The 23,518-nt window shown below is 32.9% G+C and overlaps 1 protein-coding gene across 1 annotated transcript in view; it reads right to left on the bottom strand.

Moving 5' to 3' along the window:
- LOC150103211 (neural-cadherin-like) overlaps positions 1 to 22,417 on the bottom strand; it is a 540,895-nt gene extending 518,478 nt beyond the window's left edge. Inside the window, exons 1-2 of the mRNA XM_090397648.1 lie at positions 22,288 to 22,417; positions 8,574 to 9,880 (exon numbers count right to left, since the gene is read on the bottom strand). Coding sequence (XP_090253774.1) covers positions 8,574 to 9,795 — 1,222 coding nt within the window. The 5' untranslated portion in view covers positions 9,796 to 9,880; positions 22,288 to 22,417. The remainder of the gene's footprint in view (positions 1 to 8,573; positions 9,881 to 22,287) is intronic.
- Positions 22,418 to 23,518: the final 1,101 nt, after the last annotated feature.

The raw sequence follows: 23,518 nt of genomic DNA, 5'->3' as shown, positions 1-23,518 counted from the left end.
TGTGTCCATCTCTTCCTTTCTGATGTCGTGTTATAAAGTCTCCTTCATGTAGACGATTAACATTGATGATAGCTGAAGTTTCTCTTCTATTCCCTTTGTCATTCATCGAATGACAAATGGCATAGTAAAAGTTTTTACTACTTAATAACTGACTAATAAAATTTCCTTTTCGACCATGAGAAAATATCTTAGGTAATAAATAATATTTAAAATTCTTTGTGCATTTACATACCTACTATCCAGTCAAATAAGCACAGTTGATCTTCTCTTGCAAACTGTGCTAACGAATAAAAACGTTCTTAACTGCTTGCGTTTGGTGTGGTTGGTGTTTTAGTGTCGCTTTTTTGTAAAAGAAACATTATCAAGTATTCATGTATTATATTATTGTTTATGTTATATACAGTAAGCACTGCTTATTGTGATCACTAGTTATTAGAATCAACAGCAAGGGCCCATTCAAAACAGTAAAATCCACTGCATTTTAGTTGATTATTAGAAATTCACTGGCTAAATTTTTAATTGAGCAAACTGAAAAGGAAATCGAGATACATAGAGAAAGATCAACAACTTGCGCTATACATATTACTGATGAGGAACAAAATAACTCTGAAGAGGAATTGGAAAGAACTGAAGAGCGAACTGAAAAGGAAGAGAAGATTAGAAAACAATTTGAAGGATTAAAACCTTATGCTATGGATGTTCCTAATGAAGAACAAAATAGCAAAAAGCAATTGAAACAACAACAAAATTTGCTGTTGTTTCAGCAGACTGTAGTAAAAATGAAAACCATTGTGATTTTCCCAATGATATTGCATTGTAGCCAATGAATTTATCTGATAACATGATAGAATACTATTTAATCAATAAACCATGTAACAATGGAGATGTTACAACTCTTAAAGTACAATATACAGATAGGAACCAATCTTACTATAGAAATATTTCCGAATTTAATTTTCATTGAAAGCAAATGGCACCAAAGAATTTTGTCAATGGTTATTTTCAGGAACAAGTAATTATGTCTACTGTTATGTGTGCAGACTGTTTTCCGAATTGCAAACAAAATTTTCAGTTGGGTTCAATAATTGGAGAAATTTAGCCCGAAGCATGAAAGAACACGAATCTTCCCAATGTCATTTCAAATCAATGTTCACTTTCCAAAAACGATTATCAATTACTGAGCATATCAAGACGCACTTGGAAAAGCATATTGATTTAGAGCAAAAGTATTGGCAAACCGTTTTAAAATGAGCGAGTGCCACTGTAAAATTATCAGCCAGTTTGGGATTAGCATTTCATGGCCACAGAGACGGCACAGATTCTAATTGAAGGGGAAATTTAACAAGTTGCATCAAGTATTTGTGGAATTCGACAGTTTTTTTGAAAAGTCACTTGCAAAGATTCAGTAATCCAGGTAGAGGCAAAGTGAATTATTTATCGCACATTGTATGTGATGAATTTATAAATTTAATGGACATCAAAGTTTAAAGAACAATTCAGAAAAATTTTTTGTTCATAAAAATCATCATCATGCATATCGTTGCATATGTGATTTAGGCCTACAGCGTGGCCAGTTCTGGCCTTAGAGGTCATCGTTGAATCTTTTTAAGAGGAAGACCTGCTTTTCTTTTTCCTAATGGCTTGTTTCGGTAATCTTTCCATTTTCATTCTTTGAACGTGTTCCATCCATTTATGTTTATTTTTTAAATTTTTTATATTACTGATTCTTGGTTTAATTCTTTCATAATTTCTTTGTTTCTTTTGTGATCAAATAGAGTATACTTTGCAGTTTTTCTCATAAACTTCATTTTTGTTGTTATTAATCTTCGTTTGTCTTTTTGTTTTATTGTCCAGATTTCAATTCCATACAATAAGACTGGTAGGGCTAATGTATTCTATACTTTTAGCCTGGTTTGTTTTTGAACTAGGTTTGGTTTAAATATAGTTAATTACACCTGTTATTTTTAATTATTTTGGAATTTTTAGGTTTATATCTTTTTCATATGTGAACATACATCCTAGGTAGTAAATGAATTCACCTGTTCTAAGATCTTGTTATTTATTACTATTTTAGTTCTTGCTGGATCTTGTCCTTTAAAGGCCATAGTTTTTGATTTTTCTGTTGATATTATCATACCATAATCTTTGGCTATCTCATTTAGATCTAAAATAGCTTTCTGTAAGTTATCTTCAGAATTTGTAATTATTATTTGGTCGTCGGCAAAAAGGAGAGTGTTTAAGTTCACAGTAGGAGAAAGTTTAATACCTTGATGGAAATTTTTATTCCATTTTATTAATATTTCATTTAGGTAAATATTAAAGAGAGTTGCTGAGAGGGGGCATCCCTGTCGGACCCCTTGGTTTATATCTCTCATATATGATAGCTCATGATTTAATCTTATTTGTATTTGATTATTTTCATATATACTTATGATAGCTTTTAGGATATCATTTGGTATAATAAATTAAGTTTAATCCTTTACCCAAGTATAGGCAAACAAAGTTTGCACCTGAAGTAACTATGCGCAAAATGAGGCAACTCGTAGTAAAGGTGGACCAAGCTCTCAATCACTCCTTGTCTCAGGATCTCCTATAATGCAAAGCACATCTCCTTGCGAAGATGTATAATACTATGCATTAAGGGAAGGGCCTCTACAGACCCAAAATCGGTGATACTAAGGCAGAAGCAATGGAGAGGTCATATTTACTTATATGAGTTGCCAAAAGGTGTACCACCTTATTATTAATTTACTCTGGATTTAGACAAAGATGTTGGAAGTTTATTTTCCACTTAGTTAGACTATAATAAATTTAGTTTAATCATTTACCGAAGTGTAGGCAAAAAAGTTTGTGCCTGAAGTATCTTCAAGACTGAGGCAACTCGTAGGTGGACTAAGTTCTCATCACTCCTTGTCTCAGATGCTGAAACAAGGAGTGATGCTGAGACAAGGTGGACCAAGCTCTCATCACTCCTTGTCTCACATGCTGAGACAAGGAGTGATGAGAGCTTGGAGCTTAGTCCACCTTTACTATGAGTTGCCTCAGTCCTGAAGATACTTCAGGCGCAAACTTTGTTTGCCTACACTTTGGTAAAGGATTAAACTCAATTTATTATAGCCTAACCAAGTGGAAAATAACCTTCAAGACATTATTTGGTATTTGTCTTTCTTTTAATATGTTAAATAAAATGCTTCTTTTAACTTTGTCAAATGCTTTTTCAAAGTCAATAAATGCAATATGTGTTTGAAAATTGTATTCTCTATTATTAATTTTAGGCAAAAGGCTAGGTCTATACATGATCATCCTTTTCTAAATCCATTCTGTACTTTTAAAATAAAGTTTTCGGAATATTTCATTAGTTTGTTATTTAAAATTCTGCTATATTTTGTAACAGGAATTTAGTATACTTATACCTCTATAGTTTTTAGGGTCATCTCTATTACCTTTTTTAATGATAGGAATCACAATTGCTTTTTTCCATTCTATTGTGGGGGGGAGGGGGTTACCAGTTGTATAAATTTTATTTAAAAATAACAGGAGTCTTCTTTGAATCTTGTTCCTGCATATTTATATAGTTCTGAACCTAGCTTATCTTCTCCAGGTGATTTTCCATTTCTTGTTTCTTTCAGGCTGATTTCTAATTCTTCTTTAGTTATTTCCTTTTCATTTCATTAAAAGTTTGCCAGTTGTCTTTTTTAAAATATTTGTCTGTCCACAATTCTGCATAGAAATTTAGAAATTCTTCTAATTTCAATTCGGTGTTTAATTTTATGTTTTCTTTAGTATCTGCATTTAGGTGTTTCAAAATCTTATATACATTGGGTCTTATTTTATATAAATCATGTTCTAAATTAGAAACGAATTTGTTTCATGATTCTCTATGTCTTTTTCTGACTTCTCTTTTAGCTATGGCTCTTATTCTTTTATATTCTATTACATCTTCTAGTCTTTTACTGCTTAACCATTTATGATAGGCTTCTTTTTTTTTTTTTTTTTGATTATTTCTTTAGTTGTATCATCCCATCCATATCTTCAGTTTTTTCCTTTTATTGAATTTTTTGGTTTTTCCTAAGCTTTCATTTGCTGCATTTAGTATCATTTTTATATTAAGCCATTCTATTTCTATTTCTTCATTTTGTTTTATTTTATCTAGATATTGGTTAATTCTTTTGTCGTCGTCATCATCATCAAATTCCTGACATGTACCCTCAAGGGGTGTACAGGATATGATAGTACTACATGAAAAATTTACATCATTACTAACTTCCTATCTACAATTTTCCTCCAAATCAGTCCTTCACTTGTCAAGACTCCAATATTATCATTATCAGATCTTATATTTCTATCATCTAAGGCAGCGCTTCCCAAACTGTGGGCCGCGGTCCCCTTGGGGGCCATAGGTTTTGTTGAGGGGGGCCATGAAATAATGAAAACAAATTTAAAATGTTTTAAGACTAAGTAGATTTTTTTTATTTTAAAAGAAACGTATTTAACTTTTATTATTTATTATTTCTTTTTTGTTATTTTTTATATTTTAATGGAAAAATTCACGTATTGGTGTTGGTTCACAAACTTTGCTTCCTGCGTATTTCGCTTAATGAATATTAGTAAACATTGCTTATTCATATGTTTCATTTCAAAGCAGTGATGAATTGTATTTACTTCGAATGCTCTCCAGGTAAGCTCCAAATCTTCCTGTCCCTTTCATCACACGTTCATAATCAGGGACTGTTGATATTGACTTTATATATATATCAAAACTCGCTTTATATTATCACTGTCATCCGAGCTAGTTTTCTGTCACCAATAAAAGTTTCGCATATACTTCACACATGAAAAAACGCTTAAACAAATTCATGTGGGGAGATAGTAACTCCCCTGCAGTGGTAAACAACACCCCCTCTCTAACAGCCACTATACTGCAGAGGCAATAAAAACAAGTACTTTTATTATGCTAGTGAATAAGGTACAAGGAGTCTGTGTAATATATTTCTCAACAAATAGTGCAATTAGAGACAACTGGGATAAAAACACTAATTAATGAATCACATGTCCCCCTCATACAGAAACTATGCTGTATATATAGACAGAAACAAAACCATATGTTGCATGGGCAAACACAGTATCTAACTAAAAACTATTGTTATTAATTAGATGTGTGTGTGAATTCGATTTCCCAAGGCAGCAATAAAATTCAACCGAATGTGTTAAAATTCGTAAAAGTGTTAAAACTAAGTAATATATATATATATATATATATATATATACTGAATGTATATATCTAGGATTACGTCTTAATTCTATGTTGCCCCGAGAAGAATTATATTGAAATTAACTAGTTTGAGAAAAGTAAACAAGAAGAATTATCAGTGCCTTATTGATGTGTTTTTTTTTTTTGAGTAGTGAAGCGCGATTAACAGTAGTTCAGTTAAATCGTTGGAGAATCTTTATTAATGTGTTCCGCTAACGTAAATAAGTTAATTCATAAGTGTGCTCACAATTAATTGATGTATTGAAGATTGTATCTGGTAAGAGTAGTCATACTTGTTTGTTTATTCTAACATTAACATATCTTCGAAGTTCAAAGTCCGAAATAAGATTGCTTGGAATATTGTCTACCTTGATTAGTGCTTCCTGTGAATTTAAACATTAAGTACAGCTGATAGATATGTGGAGACTGATTAAATGAGAAGTTTCGTTTTATTAACTTGAGTTAAGAAAGCTTGTGATTTTAAAATTGTGAATTGTATGTGAAAGTTTAGAACATTGAATTGTCATGAGTGACTTAGCAAGATGAATTAAGTTGATTGTATTGTTTCATTTTAAAGCAGAATTCTTGTATTTGTTATATATATATATATCATATATTAAATGTTTTATTTTGTTAATCTGAATATTGTGTTTGCCTGAATTCCTTTTTATTGCACTGTTCATAAATATTCGAATCTTGCAGGAACCCCAAGTGGAATAGTAAATAATTCGGCCTAAATAAATGAAGAGACTGCTAACTTAATTAAGAATTGATCCTACTATTTTATATAGACTAATCTAAAAATAGGGTGGCGCAGTATAATTATAAATTTCCCTACTTTTGGATCGGTGATCAATTTGCAATTAGTTGTTATATTGATAAGAGTGACTTGAACCAACATGGCGGATTTAGAACATAACATGAAAATAGAACGTCACGACAGAAGCACTGATCTAAGGCACATTGTACCATATCAATCCACCTATATCTTGGTCTTCCTCTGGGTCATTATCCTGCCAACCTGGCAGAGAACACTTAACAGTCTAGTTTTATAAACAAACGTTTTAAATTTTCTTTCTGTTCTTGTTACTTGTAGCCATTTAGGTGGTAATCTTAATTTTAATTTAACGAGGAAGTGGTCACTACTTATTTCATATCCTCTGTAAACTCTAATATCTAACGAAAACTTTGATGTCTTTTCATTTAAGATAAAATAATCTAATATTGATTTCCATATATAAAAGGTTTTTTGGATTCCTCAAAATCGAAAATCATGATTCTGAATACTTAGAATGGATCATATTAAATTTTTGGGGAGTTATCTATAGATATAAAAAACTGTAGGGGTCAAACGTACGATAATGCAGCAAATATGGCTGGAAAATACAGCAGATTGTAAGCTAGAATAAAACATAATATTAAAACACTAGCCATAACCTAAATTTAATAGGAAATTGTGCTGCAAAATCCTGTTCTGATGCATTGCATTATTTTGACTTTATTCAAAATTTATATGTACATTTCTTGTCGTCCAATCAGTGATGGAATATACTCATAAACAGTATGACACACATCAATCTCGACATATAAAAAGAATAACTGACACTAGATGGGCATCAAGAGCAGATGCAGTTTAAGTATTAAAATCTAATTATCAAAATGTTAAAGAAGCTCTAATTCAAATTAGTATGTCTGACAATGAAAAACCAATGAGTAGATTGGAGGCAAAGAAACTATCAGTATATTTTAATGAATATGAAACTGCTTTAGTAAAGCAGTTTCATATTCATTACTAACAGTTTTATGGGATAAGTTATTACAACAAATAAATAGTACCAGCAAATCATTACAAGACATGCAGTACAATTTATTGTTAGAGACAAATCTTTTGAAATCACTTTCCGAATTTATCATGGCTGTCAGGAATAAATTCAACAGGATCGGTGATATTTTCTCATTTTATGAATGCAATGAAATGAAGAATTTCATCTTTAAAATATTTAATGTCAATATTTTTATGATATTTTGCAGTTATTCTGTCCACACATTCATTAAATTTAACATCAGTCATTTTAAAATCAAAAAAATAATTGAAAATCCTTTAGTACATTAGTGTAACTGACGGTTATCCTAGATATTTCAGAAATGAGTACATCACAAATAACATTATGTACATTTATTACGGAATTGTTTTACATAAAATGTGTCTCATTATGAGTAGTTTCTTCAAATTGCTATTACTATTATTACTAGAATTACTATTATTGGGAATAAGATCTCACTGAACATTTTTCATATTAACTTTTATACAATTCCTGAATTAAAACCATTGTAAAACTAAACATAAGTTATGGAATCACTTATTATGAGCGATTTTACACAATAACATTATTCATCTGGGAGGTGGCATAAATCATATATAAATTGATGTAGAGCACAGCATGCAAAACAAGTCATTTGAAGTCTATTCCAAGAAATTCAGAAAAAAACTTTTGTTAATCCTTTAATCTTATTTTTGACAATCACTTGTGTTAAAAAAGGAATCAATGAATTTTTCCCAGGTATGCTTTTAAAATCTACATACCTGAGACTGTTTGATGCAAAAAAAAAAAAAAAAAAGTGAAATATCATAAGAAAATTATGAATTTTCTTTGGTATATGAAACAAAAGAACACACTAATAGTGAACGCGTTTTTATATATAACGTTTTAAATACTTTATGCATAAATGCTAAAGCTATATACTGAGGGAGTCAAAACAAAACACCCTCTAGCCATTTTAATACTCATGTTCAACAGCTTATAAGAAAACTGTTTCTATGAATTTCAGTTTATTATGAAACTGTATCATCACTGAAATAATTCAGAAACTGTTTTTATCAAAAAATTGTATCAAAAACATCCTGAAACATAGGGTTGTCTTGCAAAAATACACACAGCTGGAGAAGAAAGGACATGATATGAAATCAAATAAGTACCTGACAATCGACTTGTGTGATATACAGCCCAAACATGAATATGTTCAACAAATGAGTCACATATAAGTTTGCTCAAAAACAACCTCTTTAACCTGATAAACAGAATAAACATAATCATGATATGATCAAACAATCAAACTCAGTGACAACGTCTGTGATTTGAAACACAAACAGAATAAGTGTAACTGAAAGATTAATTAAAATTAATATCATTGTGTTTCTATGAAGCCAAGGTATGGTTTCCAATTCTGAAAACCTGACACATCCATGCAGTCAAAACTGAATATTTACAAACTCTTTATCGATAAGGGTAATTAAATATCATAACAAAAATGATTCTCTCACCTGGTGAATGTGAAGATATGATTGACACCCAAAAATCTATTGTTTTTTCTTTCTCAAGTTGTTCATAATCCCAGGGTTCTTTTACTTTTACACCACCATTTGGATCGACACTAATCCAGCGACTTTCGTTTTCTAATCTGAAAGTTTCTTCTCTGCCACTCTTATTTAAAAAGAACATTACTTTTCCAGGAAGAGCTTCAGATTCATTAAACCTATATGTCTTGGTTGGACGATAAGCACGTTTCTTCCTTAGCAAACTATTCTCTTTGCCTTTAAAGTCAATACATTTTACACACTTTGAAGGATAAACGCTAATATATGCATTGAAAACTGAACTAGACATAGGTGGCTTTCTATTGTCATTAGCTTGCAAATGCAGGTGGTATGTCTGAAGTTGAAGCTGACCAGTAAGAATTATTTTTCCACTTTTTGGAACAATGTTAAAATGAGGGTTATTGCTTTTGAGATGGTAAACAGGATGATCACCATCATTATCAAAAGCATGAACTATTCCAACAACTGAATACATATCAGTATTATCAGGTATGTTAAAAAAATAGTTTTCCTTTTCAGGAACTGGTGGATTGTCATTCATATCCATTACTACTATATGTACAACTGTAAAAGCCTTATCTCCATCTAAAGTTGAAGCCTGAATTGTCAATTTGTACAACAACTGCATTTCACGATCAAGACTATGCGTAGCCAATAAATAAACTCTGTTCTTTTTAAAGGATGAAAATGCAAATAAACCTTTTTCATTTCCGGATAAAAAATGATAAGTCAGATTTTGTGAAAAATCATCTGTGGCAGTAAACTCCTCAAGGCCTTGAATGTAGGTTCCAGAAGGCTGATTTTCCAATATTTTTCCATAATAGTGGTTTTGCTTAAATTTCAACATTTTCTCCCTGTTTTTAACAAAAAGTTCTACTAGGTCACTTGTATTTTTATAATGATTATCTACAATCAGAAATAATTGCCTGTTTTCAAGATGTGTTATATTTTGTGTAGTAATCAGCATGCCATTATTCAAAACCATAAAACATCTTATGTATTCATTATCCACAGAAGAATTTATAGTTTGTCCAGGCAAGAAATTTTTGATGATATGGCCAGGTTGTGCATCATGAGGAATAATTAATCTTTCTGATATACATGTCACACAAAGTATCTTAAACAAGCTCAACACGAACACAAACCTTTGTAAATTGTAAACCAGCATTTTACTGACGTTCACACACTCCTAAAACAATAATTTACATCGATAAAAGAATATTAAGGACCAGCCTTGTCAATTCTTGTGGTATCTGTAAAAAAAATTTATAAAATCATGAACATCTATAAACAATAATATCCAGTAAAATAATTTAATTTGAAATTTGTGATCAGCTGGATTTAAGTGTTAAAGTATGAGTATGCCATCTGAATGCAACAATAAACATAATAATGAACATAATAGTATTAGCATAATATATTAAAATCAAAGTTTAAAATTCAGATTTGTTATCCAATTCTTTCTTATAAATATTAATATTTTAGTAATATAGCATGAAGAGAAACACTCATTGAATTCTTTTTTGGGAAGCTACTACTCATATCATTCATCTTAAGATTAGCAAAGCATGTACACAATTTTGTTCTGTGGCAGGGAGCCAGAGCCATAATACAGATGTATCAAGTTATGTTGCTGAATCAAATGTAGAAATAAAGACCAATACTCAGACTTAAAAATCCAAGTAGGAGCTTATTTAAATTCTTTACTTCTATGAGATAACAATTTCAGATTCAAATTCACCAGCAATAGTGTTCTTCACACAAATATATGGGATAGGCTAGTTAAATGTTCAAGTAATTATTAGAAACATTCACAAGAATAAATAATTTTATTATTGCAAATATTTTGACCTGAAACTAACAGATCATCACTTTGCAAGCACAATCACAGAGTGAAGACAGAGCAAAGAAATATTCCTTTTTACCTTTTTAAAAGGAATAACTTTTCACTGTTCTAGCTTCACCTTGTTAATGTCCATGTGAACTGATAATGGCCTAGTTTCAGGCCAATATATCTGCAATAATAAAATTTGTTCTTGTAAATAGTTTAGTCTACATCTGTATTGTTGCATTATCTGCCTTTATTACAGTAAGTATTACTGAAGAAATCTATCTTACATAAATCTCCTTCAGAGCAAAACGGAGTAATACAAATTACTTGATATTTGCATTTTTGGAAATTATGGAGACAACTACCGTGTTTGAATAAAAACTTTAGTTTACTATTACTAAAATTTTACAATTCGACGTTTCGACCTTTATGTTAAGGTCATCTTCTGGAGCGTACAAATATACACAGGAAACAAGCTATACTACAATCATACTGGTTCGTTAAAGACACTGACTAACCGCTACCACAATTGCTGGCCTGACCTCTGGTGGAAAAAAAAAAAAAAAAAAAAAAAAAAATTATACATCAACGCTAAAGTCCTATTATTTGTGTTGTCTACTATATATATACATATTAACATTATATTAACATCATTCCAGCCAGTTGGAGTGGAATGGTTTCTAATAATAGCAGATTGGCTAGAGTCCTGACTTGTGTTGAATCTTTCAAATTAGGTTGGCTGAATGTGTGCCATCCAGATCCTTGGAATTTTCATACCATCTTTATTGTTGATATTTGGGTGGTTTATCAGGATTTCGCAGGATTCTTTAAATTTTCTTTCGTACCATGTTTTTGTACGGTGTAAGGAGCAGGTGCTTTTCCAGTTGATTTGGTGTAAGGTGTTGAGTGCGTGGTCTGAGAGGCCTGCTTCACCATAATGGTTATATTTAATGTTGAATGTTAAATATAACCATTATGGTGAAGCAGGCCTCTCAGACCACGCACTCAACACCTTACACCAAATCAACTGGAAAAGCACCTGCTCCTTACACCGTACAAAAACATGGTACGAAAGAAAATTTAAAGAATCCTGCGAAATCCTGATAAACCACCCAAATATCAACAATAAAGATGGTATGAAAATTCCAAGGATCTGGATGGCACACATTCAGCCAACCTAATTTGAAAGATTCAACACAAGTCAGGACTCTAGCCAATCTGCTATTATTAGAAACCATTCCACTCCAACTGGCTGGAATGATGTTAATATAATGTTAATATGTATATATATAGTAGACAACACAAATAATAGGACTTTAGCGTTGATGTATAATTTTTTTTTTTTTTTTTTTTTTTTTCCACCAGAGGTCAGGCCAACAATTGTGGTAGCGGTTAGTCAGTGTCTTTAACGAACCAGTATGATTGTAGTATAGCTTGTTTCCTGTGTATATTTGTACGCTCCAGAAGATGACCTTAACATAAAGGTCGAAACGTCGAATTGTAAAATTTTAGTAATAGTAAACTAAAGTTTTTATTCAAACACGGTAGTTGTCTCCATAATTTCCAAAAATGCATTCGGATCACCGTGCAAGCCTAAAAGAAAGGATACTTGATATTTGTTTTATTTATAATGAAGAAACATGCAATGCAGATTCATATCATACAGAACAAATTTTTATTATTAACATCTGATCTCCATGGAGTCAAAGAACTCATTGCAGGAGGTCTATACTCTAAACTGAAGATGCCAAGAAATTATATTCTTGTTTCCATCCTTTATCCACATTGTCACTTCACAACTGGGCTACCTGGATAAAGGCTAATGACTTCACATCGACTGCCTTAGCATCCTATAATGCAATGCATTATGGGAAGGGCTGCTACCCATACTAAGGTCTCATCAGTGGGAGCTGAACCCAGAAATGATACCAAATAATGAAGTCATATAGAAGTAGTCAAAAGGTGTTGCACCATATTACTGAAATACTCTGCATTAGAAACAGATCTTCCAAGTTTTTTCACTTGGTTATACTATAAATTAAAGATACCAAGAAATTATATTCTTGGTTTCATCCTTTATATAACAAGTGTAAGCAAACAAAGTTTGTCCCTCAAATCACTTCACGACTGGGCTACTTGTATATTGAGGCTAATGACTTTACTATACTCTGCCAAAAGATCATCAAACCATACCTTGAATCCATTCATAGTTTCTGCACTCGCCAATCACTCTCCATGCAAAGAACCTGCTTGTCACTCCCTTGCTCACATGCTCCTTAAACAGCTTTCATGTCTCAATCATATCCCCTCTTCTTCTATTCACAAGGCACTGTAAATTGCATTCCCTCAATCTCTCCTCATATCTGACATTCCACAGACCTGGCAACAACTAAGTAAACCTTCTCTGGACCTTTTTCAATACATCCTTATTCTCCTCATTTCAGAATGCAATTTCATTCAAAAAATTTGCTAATACAAAACCTTAGTAAGCTAACAGAGAACTGCAATCAGGCATAAATCTTATGAAAAAACTTACAAACATACAGATATTAAGCAATTAATTGTACTATGCCATAGCTCCAACCAAAAAACAGAGATCAGAGAAGCCAACCATTACTATAACATAAAAGAAACAGTCCTCTACTTATCACCTAGCATGCTAATAAATGAAACAATGATCAATATAGAATATAATGAATTCATGAAACAGTTACTAATGGATAGTAATTCTCTGGTAAATGAGAGAGAGATTCTGCATAACAAGAAATAAAGAATTAATCACTAAAATTCCCATGATAGCAATAATTTTTGCAGCCCCAAAAAATCCATAAAGAAAACACTCTCTGTTAATTACAGCAATTCACCAACCACTCATCAAGACATCTGTCAAAACTACTCAACACTACACACAAATCAAATAACCTCATATATAAAGAATTGAAGAAATTCTGTGAACAAAAACATGACAAATCTTTTAGTCAGTTTAATGTGGTGCCTCTTCATTAAATATTTCAAAGGAAGACATAACAGAATTACAAGAAAACCAATTCTCTCTTGATACTGGAGAACATTTGAAGTACTAGTTAATCATTATTTTTATATGGGCTACTCCACAGAGTCCTTAGACTCATCAAGGTGGCCCTAAACATCATGCCAAGCACTATTCAACATTTGTGCAATAATAAACAATAGTTTCTCATGTTTGATACCATTAAAACAAGAAAATAGGTTTCCAGCATCTCTTCCAAATGTGCCTGTACAGATCATTGGAAGACACACAAACACAAAACAATTGTTTATATGAAAATTAGCTCTGCATGCTCATCGTCACCAATGGTATAAAGAAAAAATATCATGACAAATCTTTTCAGTACTAATTAATACAATGATTAAGAAGATCACGTTAGCAGTTGTGCCTCTTGGTCCTTTGTGAAGGTTACAGTGTAATTTCTGTCTGTCTATGCTTCCACCTATTGTAATTGGGCTGCAGTTTTGTCTTCTCTCAGATCATTCACTGCATGTAATGATGGTTTTTTTTTCAGTTATCTATTAATGCAAGTCTTACTCAAGACTCTGCTATATCACCTGTCCTCTTCCCCTTATAAATGATCTTCAAATGTAGTTCTCTTACAACACCCAGCTCAACTGCCAACACTAGATATCTCTATCTCTCTCTTCCCTTGGATGACTGTCATATACCTCTAACCTTTCTGGTACAAACCTCACTTCTATGACATTATGTTTCACTTAATAATGCCACTTTTTGCAACTTCAGCTATTAGGACTACAAATTCCAAATCTGCCAGTCTCCAGCCACTTTCTCAGACAGCTGGTTTTTGCACTCTCTTTTCTATAGATACACAGACATCAGTAGAAAATGGGCACTGTTGAGAAACCAGTATCCATCATTTGTCTATTTTTGCTAAACATACAATAACCTGACCAGCACAATCTGCTACTTGCAATCATCTTTCTTTCACCTACTTTCCTTTTCTTTTTAACAGGATTCCTTGTGGTCAGGGTTGTCCAACCTTAGGTAATCTGAGGGCCGCATTAAAAAAATATATTTATCTGAGGGCCGCATTTTAAAAAATATTTATCCAAGGGCAGCATCACGATGCGTATCTAGTAATTTGGTGAGAAGGAGCAACACAACCTCGATAGCTGAACAAACAAACAAGCAACACTAATCGCATGCTCACGTTCCCCGTAAGCACCCGGAGAATGCGAGTTGGAACAAAACAGAGTAAGAACACTTCTTTGACACATCTAATATTTGAAAAACGCATGGGTATATAATGATGTAAGAACACCAAATAAAATTACCAACATCGAGATTATCGATTAGTGTTAGAATTTAAATATCTAATATGCATTCGATTCAAATTTTTTTTTTTTTTCGCCCGTGAAAATCAAACTCACAGGTGGGCCGCACAAAATTGCACCGTGGGCCAGATGTGGCCCACGGGCAGTGCTTTGGACAGCCCTGCCTGTAGTTATTAAAAAAAATTCTCTTAGCCTCCACATGCCATCAATATATTTCATCATTTATTATTCCTGGAATTTCAAGACTCATCATGTGAGGTCCCTGTCATACACAGAGCTTACATACCATACCTTAAATACATTAACGTTCTCTTCAGATGCCACACTCTCAGGTAATGAATTCCAATCATTCATCACTCTCCATGCAAAAAACCTACTTCTCACTCTTTTGCTCATACATCCTTATACAGCTTCCAGGGATGACTTTGTTCTTCCTCCACCTCCAAAACACAACACTCCTTCCCAACATTCTATGAAAAACCTCAACAATAATTTGATGAGAACCCATTACCAACTTATAGGTCTCTATCATATTGCTCCTCTTATCCACTAGACTCTGTGAATTGCATCTTCTCAACCTTGCTTCATACTAAACATCCTAGAGACCAGAAATCAACTAAATCAATCTCCTCTGGACCCTTTCCAATTCCAAGAGCTTCTTCAAACTCTCATGTAAAGAAGTAAGATAATAACTGAATATTTTAAATTCAGTGACAAAATAATTACTTTCAACCAAGATATGACTGGCTATACATTGTAATAGTTCTCAGTCAGAGCTAGACAATGATCAAAAGTTCTTTGTAAACTAGTGTTGGTACTGGAAGCATGTTTACACTACTTATATTTGGCTACTGAATAATTTACTATCATATAGTTTGCCCACCGATTAGAGATCCTTCGACACTTCTGCGCATGTCAGAAAAAGGAGAATCCATTCTGATAATAGGGTAATCAATCCGTATTGTGGGATGAGTTGTTTATTATTACAGGTCGGAAAATTAACTTTTCTTTTATGATTATTGTAGTTAACCATGTTGCTTGTATAAAAGTTGGAAAATTTTACGTATAAAGCACGTTATTTCACATGTTGGCGAACAATTCGTACGTCCTTCATTTCTTTCACCCCTTCAGCATGAATCGACTATTCTTGGCAAGATGCCAAGCAGAGACCTACAAACGGTGGGCAAACTATACTAGCATGACAAAACAGATTTATAATCTACCAGTCACAGCTAATATACTATAAAGTAACATTCTGATATTTGCATACTAAGCTTTTCTGTTGTTCATTTCATTCAGAGTAATAAAAGCATTAATAAAATAGTATTAATCTATGAAAAAAATGCAGCTGTTTTCAAATTGTAACTAACCTTTTAAAACCAATCAGTTCTAAATAGTGGTGAGCTAGAAGGGGCTCGCATGAGCCCATTGTTAATTTTTCCCAAATTTGTGAGCCTCTTGTTCTTCTTGTTTACTCTTATTTTTTCAAAAAAAAAAAAAATTTTTTTTGAAACGTATTAAGCGACAAACTCATGTAACCTAACAAAAATTAGTCTATTCAGCAGTGTATTGATTATTTGGAATTATTGTTTCAACTCCTCTATAACGAATACGTCCAAGTTTGAAAATAAAATGAGCGCATGTGATGCACTACATTCATCATGTAAAAAAATGCCATTTTCACTTCATTACTAACATTTGATCTTTATGAAATGGGATATTGAGATGAACGCTCATTCTCCTACCATAACAATAAGAAATTAAAATATAGAATTCACTTATGGTAGAAATAAATTCTTTAACATGAGTAGAATTTTGTCTCACTTCAAGGCCATGTAAGTACACACAGTTACAGAGACAAATAAAATATGACTGAAAATTTTAGCATGCTATAATCTATATTAAATGCAGGATGATGGCTCAATCCAACTGTTACATCAGAATTCAAGAAAAAGACATTGAAATTATCAAATAATAAATTAGTTAACACAGCCCTAACATCACCAACAATGGTATTAATAATTCTGGACTTCATCCCAGTCCTTCAGAAGATGTTTCTAATCTCCATTCCATATACCAAACATGAATCAGCAACACCCACCAGACTTCTATGCCTGTTTAACAATCAAGTCTTCTTCCATCCAATTCCCAAAGTAAATTCAATCGTACATTCTCTAAAGGATAAAAATCCTCCTCTTTCTTATCCAGGATTTGAAGAATTCCTTAAGTTCTTGTATTATATGCAGACATATCAATCTGCTCAAATATGTTTGGAAGAACACTGAAATTACACCTCTCTCCAAGATTCTGATAAGCTAGGTCTTGCCAGTTACACTAACTACTACACACAGAATTCCATGGAATAAGACAAAAGTTTTATAGAAAAGTTAGTTTTTATTAGAAAGATTATATATATATATACATATATATATAAGAAAAGGGTCTGAAAAGTGCTGATAAACACTAAGAACAAAAATTATATTAAAGCAGCTGATATAACCACAAGAAAGAGCATACTAGTAGCAGAGTTATGAAGGTAACTTATGTTCTTATATCCTTGTATGGTCTGTCTTGTAGTAATTTCAGTTGCTTGACTACCATTTTTGCTTTAGTATCATTAAAAAAAGGTTTAAATTATCATTTAAACCTTTTCCTAAATTTGGGAAGTTATCCAGCTCAGTACGCTTCATGACTAATAAATAATTTATTTGATAATAATTTTAGTGTCTTATCCTTGACTTCATAGTTGCAGACTGAGCTCTACTCTTTCATATTATTATTATCTGATCTCCATAGAGCCAAAGGACTCACTGCAAGAGATCCATACTTTCTTATGCCAAAAGATCATAACCCTGTACCTTGAACTCATTCACAGTTTCTGCACTCATCACACTTTCAGGCAATGCATTCCACTCGTCAATCACTCTCCATGCAAAGAACCTGCTTCTCACACCCTACTCATACAGCTTCCATGGATGGCCTCTAGTTCTACCTTTGCCAACCTCTATAAAATATCTTCTTCAAATTAATTTGTAACAACCCTTCAACTTATGTCTCAATCGTATCACCTCTTCTTCTATTCACAAGGCTCTGAAAGTTATATTCCCTCAATCTCTCCTGGTATCTGACATCCCACAGACCTGACAAACTAGTAAACCTTCTCTGGACCTTCTCCAATACATCCTCATCCCCCCCCCTTGAAAACCAGGTGACCAAATCTGTGCATAGTAATCCATATGTGGCCCGATCAAAGCCTTATACAAGGTAATCATAACCTGTTTGCTACAGTATGTCAATGTCTTCCTCATTATTGCCATAATCTGTTGGGATGGTCTTAAAACTTTTGCAATGTAACCACTAAACTTCAAATCTCTGTCCACCATCACTCCTAGATTTGTCATCTCCTGCACCTTCAAAATTTCTCCATTAATTCCATACTCTGCATCCCAACCTTGCCTAACAAATTTCAAAACCTTGCACTATGCAACATTAAACAGCTCCAATCATTTGTCCACTTGCAGTCTATTCAGATCCTCCTGCAAGATCACAACATCTACTCTACTTCTCACAGCTCTTCCCAATTTGCATCATCAGTGAAGCTGCACATCTCCAGTTAAGCCAGTCCCAATGTCATTAACATACAAGTTAAATAATAATTGTCCCAAAATATATCTCTGAGGGAGTCCACTAATGATTTTACTCTTCTAGGATACCACTCTGTATATAACTTGCTGATACCTGTCCGACAGCCAATCAACTATCCAACTTAATAGTTTATCTAATCCCATCTGTTTCAGTTTGGCTACTAGCTTGTCATGCAACAGTCTATCAAAGGCCTTTGAATAATCCAAGTACACCCCTGTAGATGCATCTCCTTTATGAAGCGAGCTTGTCATTTTGTTGTAATACATAAGTGGATTGATGAAACATGACATCCCCCCCCCAACAAACCCATGCTGACCATCATAGAGAATACTGCTATTATCAACCCACTTCTGAATCCTAGTCCTCACCAACTTCCGTCTCTAATACCTTAACAACAAGAACCCCCAAATACACAGATCTGCCTATAATCTGTGTGTCTGGAGTTGTCATAGGGTATTAGAGAAGGAGTTGGTGAGAACTAGGATTCATCATCTTCTCTAATACCTTAACAACCCCAGACACATAGATTGGCCTACAATTTGTAGCCTTAACCCTATTTTGTAAATTGGAATAATTTTTCTCACTTTCCACTCCCTCAGGACTCGCCCTGTTGCAAGAATTGTGTTAAATAGTTGTACCAGAGGTGCCATTAATTTCATAAGATATTCCCTCAAGACATGTGAAGATATACTGTCAAATCCTACTGCCTTATTAACATCAAGTTTGCTTAATTCTGACAATTGAAAAAAACTTCCATCAACTTATCTCTAATCCAGAGAATTTTAATAATAAGGTGTGACACCTTTTGGCAACTGGTATATGGAAATATGACTTTTCCATTACTTCCACCATTGGTATCACCACCTCTGGGTTTGGCTCCCACTGATGAGACCTCAATAAAGGTTGAAACCAGTCTGGGTAGTGACTTTCCCTTAATGCATAGCATTATACATGTCTGCAAGGAGATGTGCTTTGCATTATGAGATGCTAAGGCAAGTGATGAGAAGTTATACCACCTTTGCCACGAGTTACCCCAGTCCTGAAAATACTTCAGGCACAAACTTTGTTTGCTTACATTTGGATCAAGGATTAAACCAAATATATAATTGATTACTCATATACTTCCTGCTCATTCACCATTAGTCCCTCTTTTCCCCATACATTCTACACTGCAGCTTCTCCTGATGTTCTTTCATGAGGATGAAATACACTGATAAAATGTTCATTGAATAATTCAACTATATCCTCTGCATTGGTTACCAATCTGCCAGTGTTATCAACTAGAATCCTCCTATAGCAATTTTTCCTTCTACTTACCACATATTGAAAGAACTCGCTACGATTTTTCTTAGCTTGATTGGCTAATTTCTTCTGTTACTCCACTTATGCTGCCTTTACCAATCAAGTCCTTCCTGGCCTGCTCTTTGCACTCTTCATGCAACTGATCATTACTAACATTCATCTTATGTTGCCTCCACAGTGCATTCTTCCAGATTTCATGCTTAATCTCTTTTTTTCCTACATTGTTTAGCCTTTTCACCTTTGGAATACACTCACACATTCCTGCTGTTAAATAGCTTTTGATCTCCCACACAGCATCTATATCCTTTCCACTCAACTCCTCTTTCCACGCTATAGTTCCCAGTTGTTTCCTAAGCTTTTCATAATCCTTGCATAAGTCTTGCAATTTCATAAGCCTTGTAGTTCCACATATATCTCTTCTTTATAGAAGTTCTCATGTGAATAGCTGCAACCCATGTAATCATTTCATGGTCACTCTATTGACAATTACATCCTCTGATGATATAACAAGACCTAAGACTTAACCCTTGTGTCCTCTGTTATGTACTATATAAGACTGTTGTATCTTAAGTAGTCAAGAAATTCATTCTCCTTATTCCCTGATGCTATCTCTTCATTCATTCAATATTGTCACAGTTCAGATCACCCTTTCCTTGCTCACTAAGCCAAGTTGCCTATATATATTTTTTTTGTCTCTGCCATGTTTCCTTATTATTATTATTACGAGAAACCTCCAGGGAGTCAAGGACTCATCAAGTGAGGCCACATATCAAGTGCCCCAGCTGTTGTACCTTTTCTTGAATTTATTCACACTACTTGCACTCAAAATCTCCAAATGCAATCCATTCCAATCGTGTACCACTCCATGAGAGAAAAATCCAGGTTCCCCTCTTCTTCACCACATTCATTCTCAACTTCCATGGATGCTCTAATCCTCCATAAAAGGAAAAATTCCATCTATTGGTATCCTTTAAAAAGCTCAAAAGTCAATTATATCACTCTCCCCATTCCTTATCATTAGATCTGCATATGCAGCTTGATTAGAACATTATAAACATCAGGGGAACAAACTAGCATCTTCTCATACTTATTTATCAGGGAACTTTGAATTATAGCAGCAATTTTCTAAGTAATCTTTAAAACTTTTGCAATTTGTCCCTTGAATTTCATAATTCCCAACAAGATCCCTTGCCTCAATTCTCTAAAGAACTAAAGAAAAATGTAAGCCAAAAAACAACTATTTAAAATAATTTGCATCAAAGCATACTTTGAATTGAATATAGAAAATCAAGTAACAGCGATCTAGATGAAAGTGATAGTTATAAAAAATTGTCAAACATCTACTGAACTCTTAAATGTAAATATCATACTTTTATTTTCTCATTCATGTAATATATTAATAAAATATATTACATGAATGATGACATGGTGTGATTTCATAAGCAAGAAATGGCTTTCTTAGAATGTGGAGAAAAAAAATTCGTATATTCTTAACTCTAAATGAACTATCGAATTTTGAATTTTGGCCGTATTTTTATTATTACATTTGATGACTAGGTTAAAACAGGCACTCATGTTCGTTCACATTTATCAAGTGCTCAGTCAGATATTTTTTATCATCTTGAATAATAACTGTGGTAGTTTAATGTGTGCTTTTAATTCTATATAGGATACTGTATTAATTTAAATTATTCTTATATTTAAATCATTTCATTGGTACAAACTTAACTTTGATTATGAATCTGCCCAAACTGCACGCCATGCTATGAATTAATCATTTTTATCAAGGACAGGTATTTTTAAGTGCTTTACTACTTTTTTCTTAAAAAAAAAAAAGCAATGCTATTGCCATATTTAATGCCTTATATAATTCCAACCTTAATTCTCGATCTATGGATGCTTTACAACATATTTTATATGATCCATCATTAAAATCCTTATATGTTAGTCAAAAAAAAAAAGTCATAAATAACAGATAAATGACATGAAGATATCAATTTGAATAATTTATTTTTTAAATCGGCCATTTTTAAATAAATTTTTATTAATTAAATAATAATAACAGTTAACGAAATTATCGCACCTCCATTCAACAGTTTTGTACTATACCAGTTAAGAGGTTAATAACCACTGCATTCTCATCCAACAAGATACGTTAAATATTATGAAAGATTTCCATTTAATTAAATAAAATATGATGGAAAAGTAATTCGACGTACAAAACAGTTACCCAATACATTCTCTCACAATGGTCATCATTTAATACCAATCATATGTCGAAGCATTAACATTAAGAACAATGTATAACGTACTCGTGAAACAAGGATGGCCTTTGACCGTTACTATCACGAAGCGTAGCAGCAGGAAGGAAATCGGAAATGACAATTAACGGATACAACCCACCTTATGATTACAACACATTTATGATAAAGTTATAAATTCGATTACATTCATTCATTCACTCTACCGTTATATAAAAGTACAGCATTATAGCGAGAAGTATATACGAAGCCAATAATTTTTAAAGGGATTTCTCAGTTCTAAATCTTAACTCACCAGAACAACTAACACAAATAAATTCTCGCCATACACAACCACATTGCTGCGGACTTAAGTATTTTTTACTTTAAAATAATAATACTAAAAAATATAAATATATATATATAAACTACAATTACACTGTAACAAAACTTTTAGCTTGGTATGTGAAGAACATGGCGGAGTGTATAGTCTCAACTAAAAGCATAGAGGATTAAAAATAAAATTAACCTATTGTCAAGTCTTACATGAGGAACTAAAGCAATAATAATAATATGCAACTAAATATGACTTTTGCAAATAATTAATTTTATTACGGATATATTTTATAACCCTACAGAAATTTATTTTTATTATTATTACAAATCTACTGGAGTGAAAGACTCATCGAAAAAATAGTATAATGGCTAATCTTAAGTAAGATTTTTTTAACAAAATGATGTTTCTCTACCATGTGGTGTTTCAAAGAATAAGCATTCTTCCCAAGTCTGCAGCTGTCAAAATACTAATGAAATGACAATTTACAGGTGACTATGAGCCCATATAACATATTGACCTAAATACCGATGTATACAGTCCATATCTCCCTGAGAAAGCTAATATATCATCCACTTGTCAAACACTGGAAAATATCAATTTGGAAATCTGTGTTGGGGCTTTTAGCAAGTGTAGAGAATTCCATGCTACTGCATTCCGAAAGATTTTACACAACAAATACGTAACGTCTAATGGAATGAATCAACACTGAAAATTAGTTGGACTGTGCAAAAACTCATAGAAAATACTTTTCCATTTTAATGGATGCTATATGAGAGATAACTAAAGAGCACTGTTATTTCCACCATCGATGGAGAAAATACAGGACCTAATCTTCATTCGCGTAAACTAAATGTTTTCGATTTCTCTCCTCATCGATTGTAAACATATGATGAGGAGAGAAAAACAAAAGAACAATGAAGTATTCAGCACTGAATCCTAATCTGAACATCAATGTAATAAAATGGAATTTAGAAGTTGTGGATGGTTGAACGATGTCTATGTAGCCCTTTGGAATTATGTCTGAATGAATAGCAATAGACTCCCCCCCCCCCCCAAAAAAAAAAATGACTGTGATATGTTCGATTCTAGTCTTCGTCTAGAGAACTTTTTTCTTGACATTTTTAGGGTAGTGCCCGAGTTATTCCATCTTTGGGACAGGAAAGCCAGGTTATTTCTTCGAGAAGCTCAGAGTGTTTTTTTTACCCACAAC

Source organism: Typopeltis vanoorti, chromosome 9 (genome assembly GCF_054136105.1).
Source record: "Typopeltis vanoorti isolate ZY-2024b chromosome 9, IOZ_Tvanoo_1.0, whole genome shotgun sequence".
NCBI lineage: Eukaryota > Metazoa > Arthropoda > Arachnida > Uropygi > Thelyphonidae > Typopeltis > Typopeltis vanoorti.
This window is presented reverse-complemented; position numbering and strand designations above follow the sequence as displayed.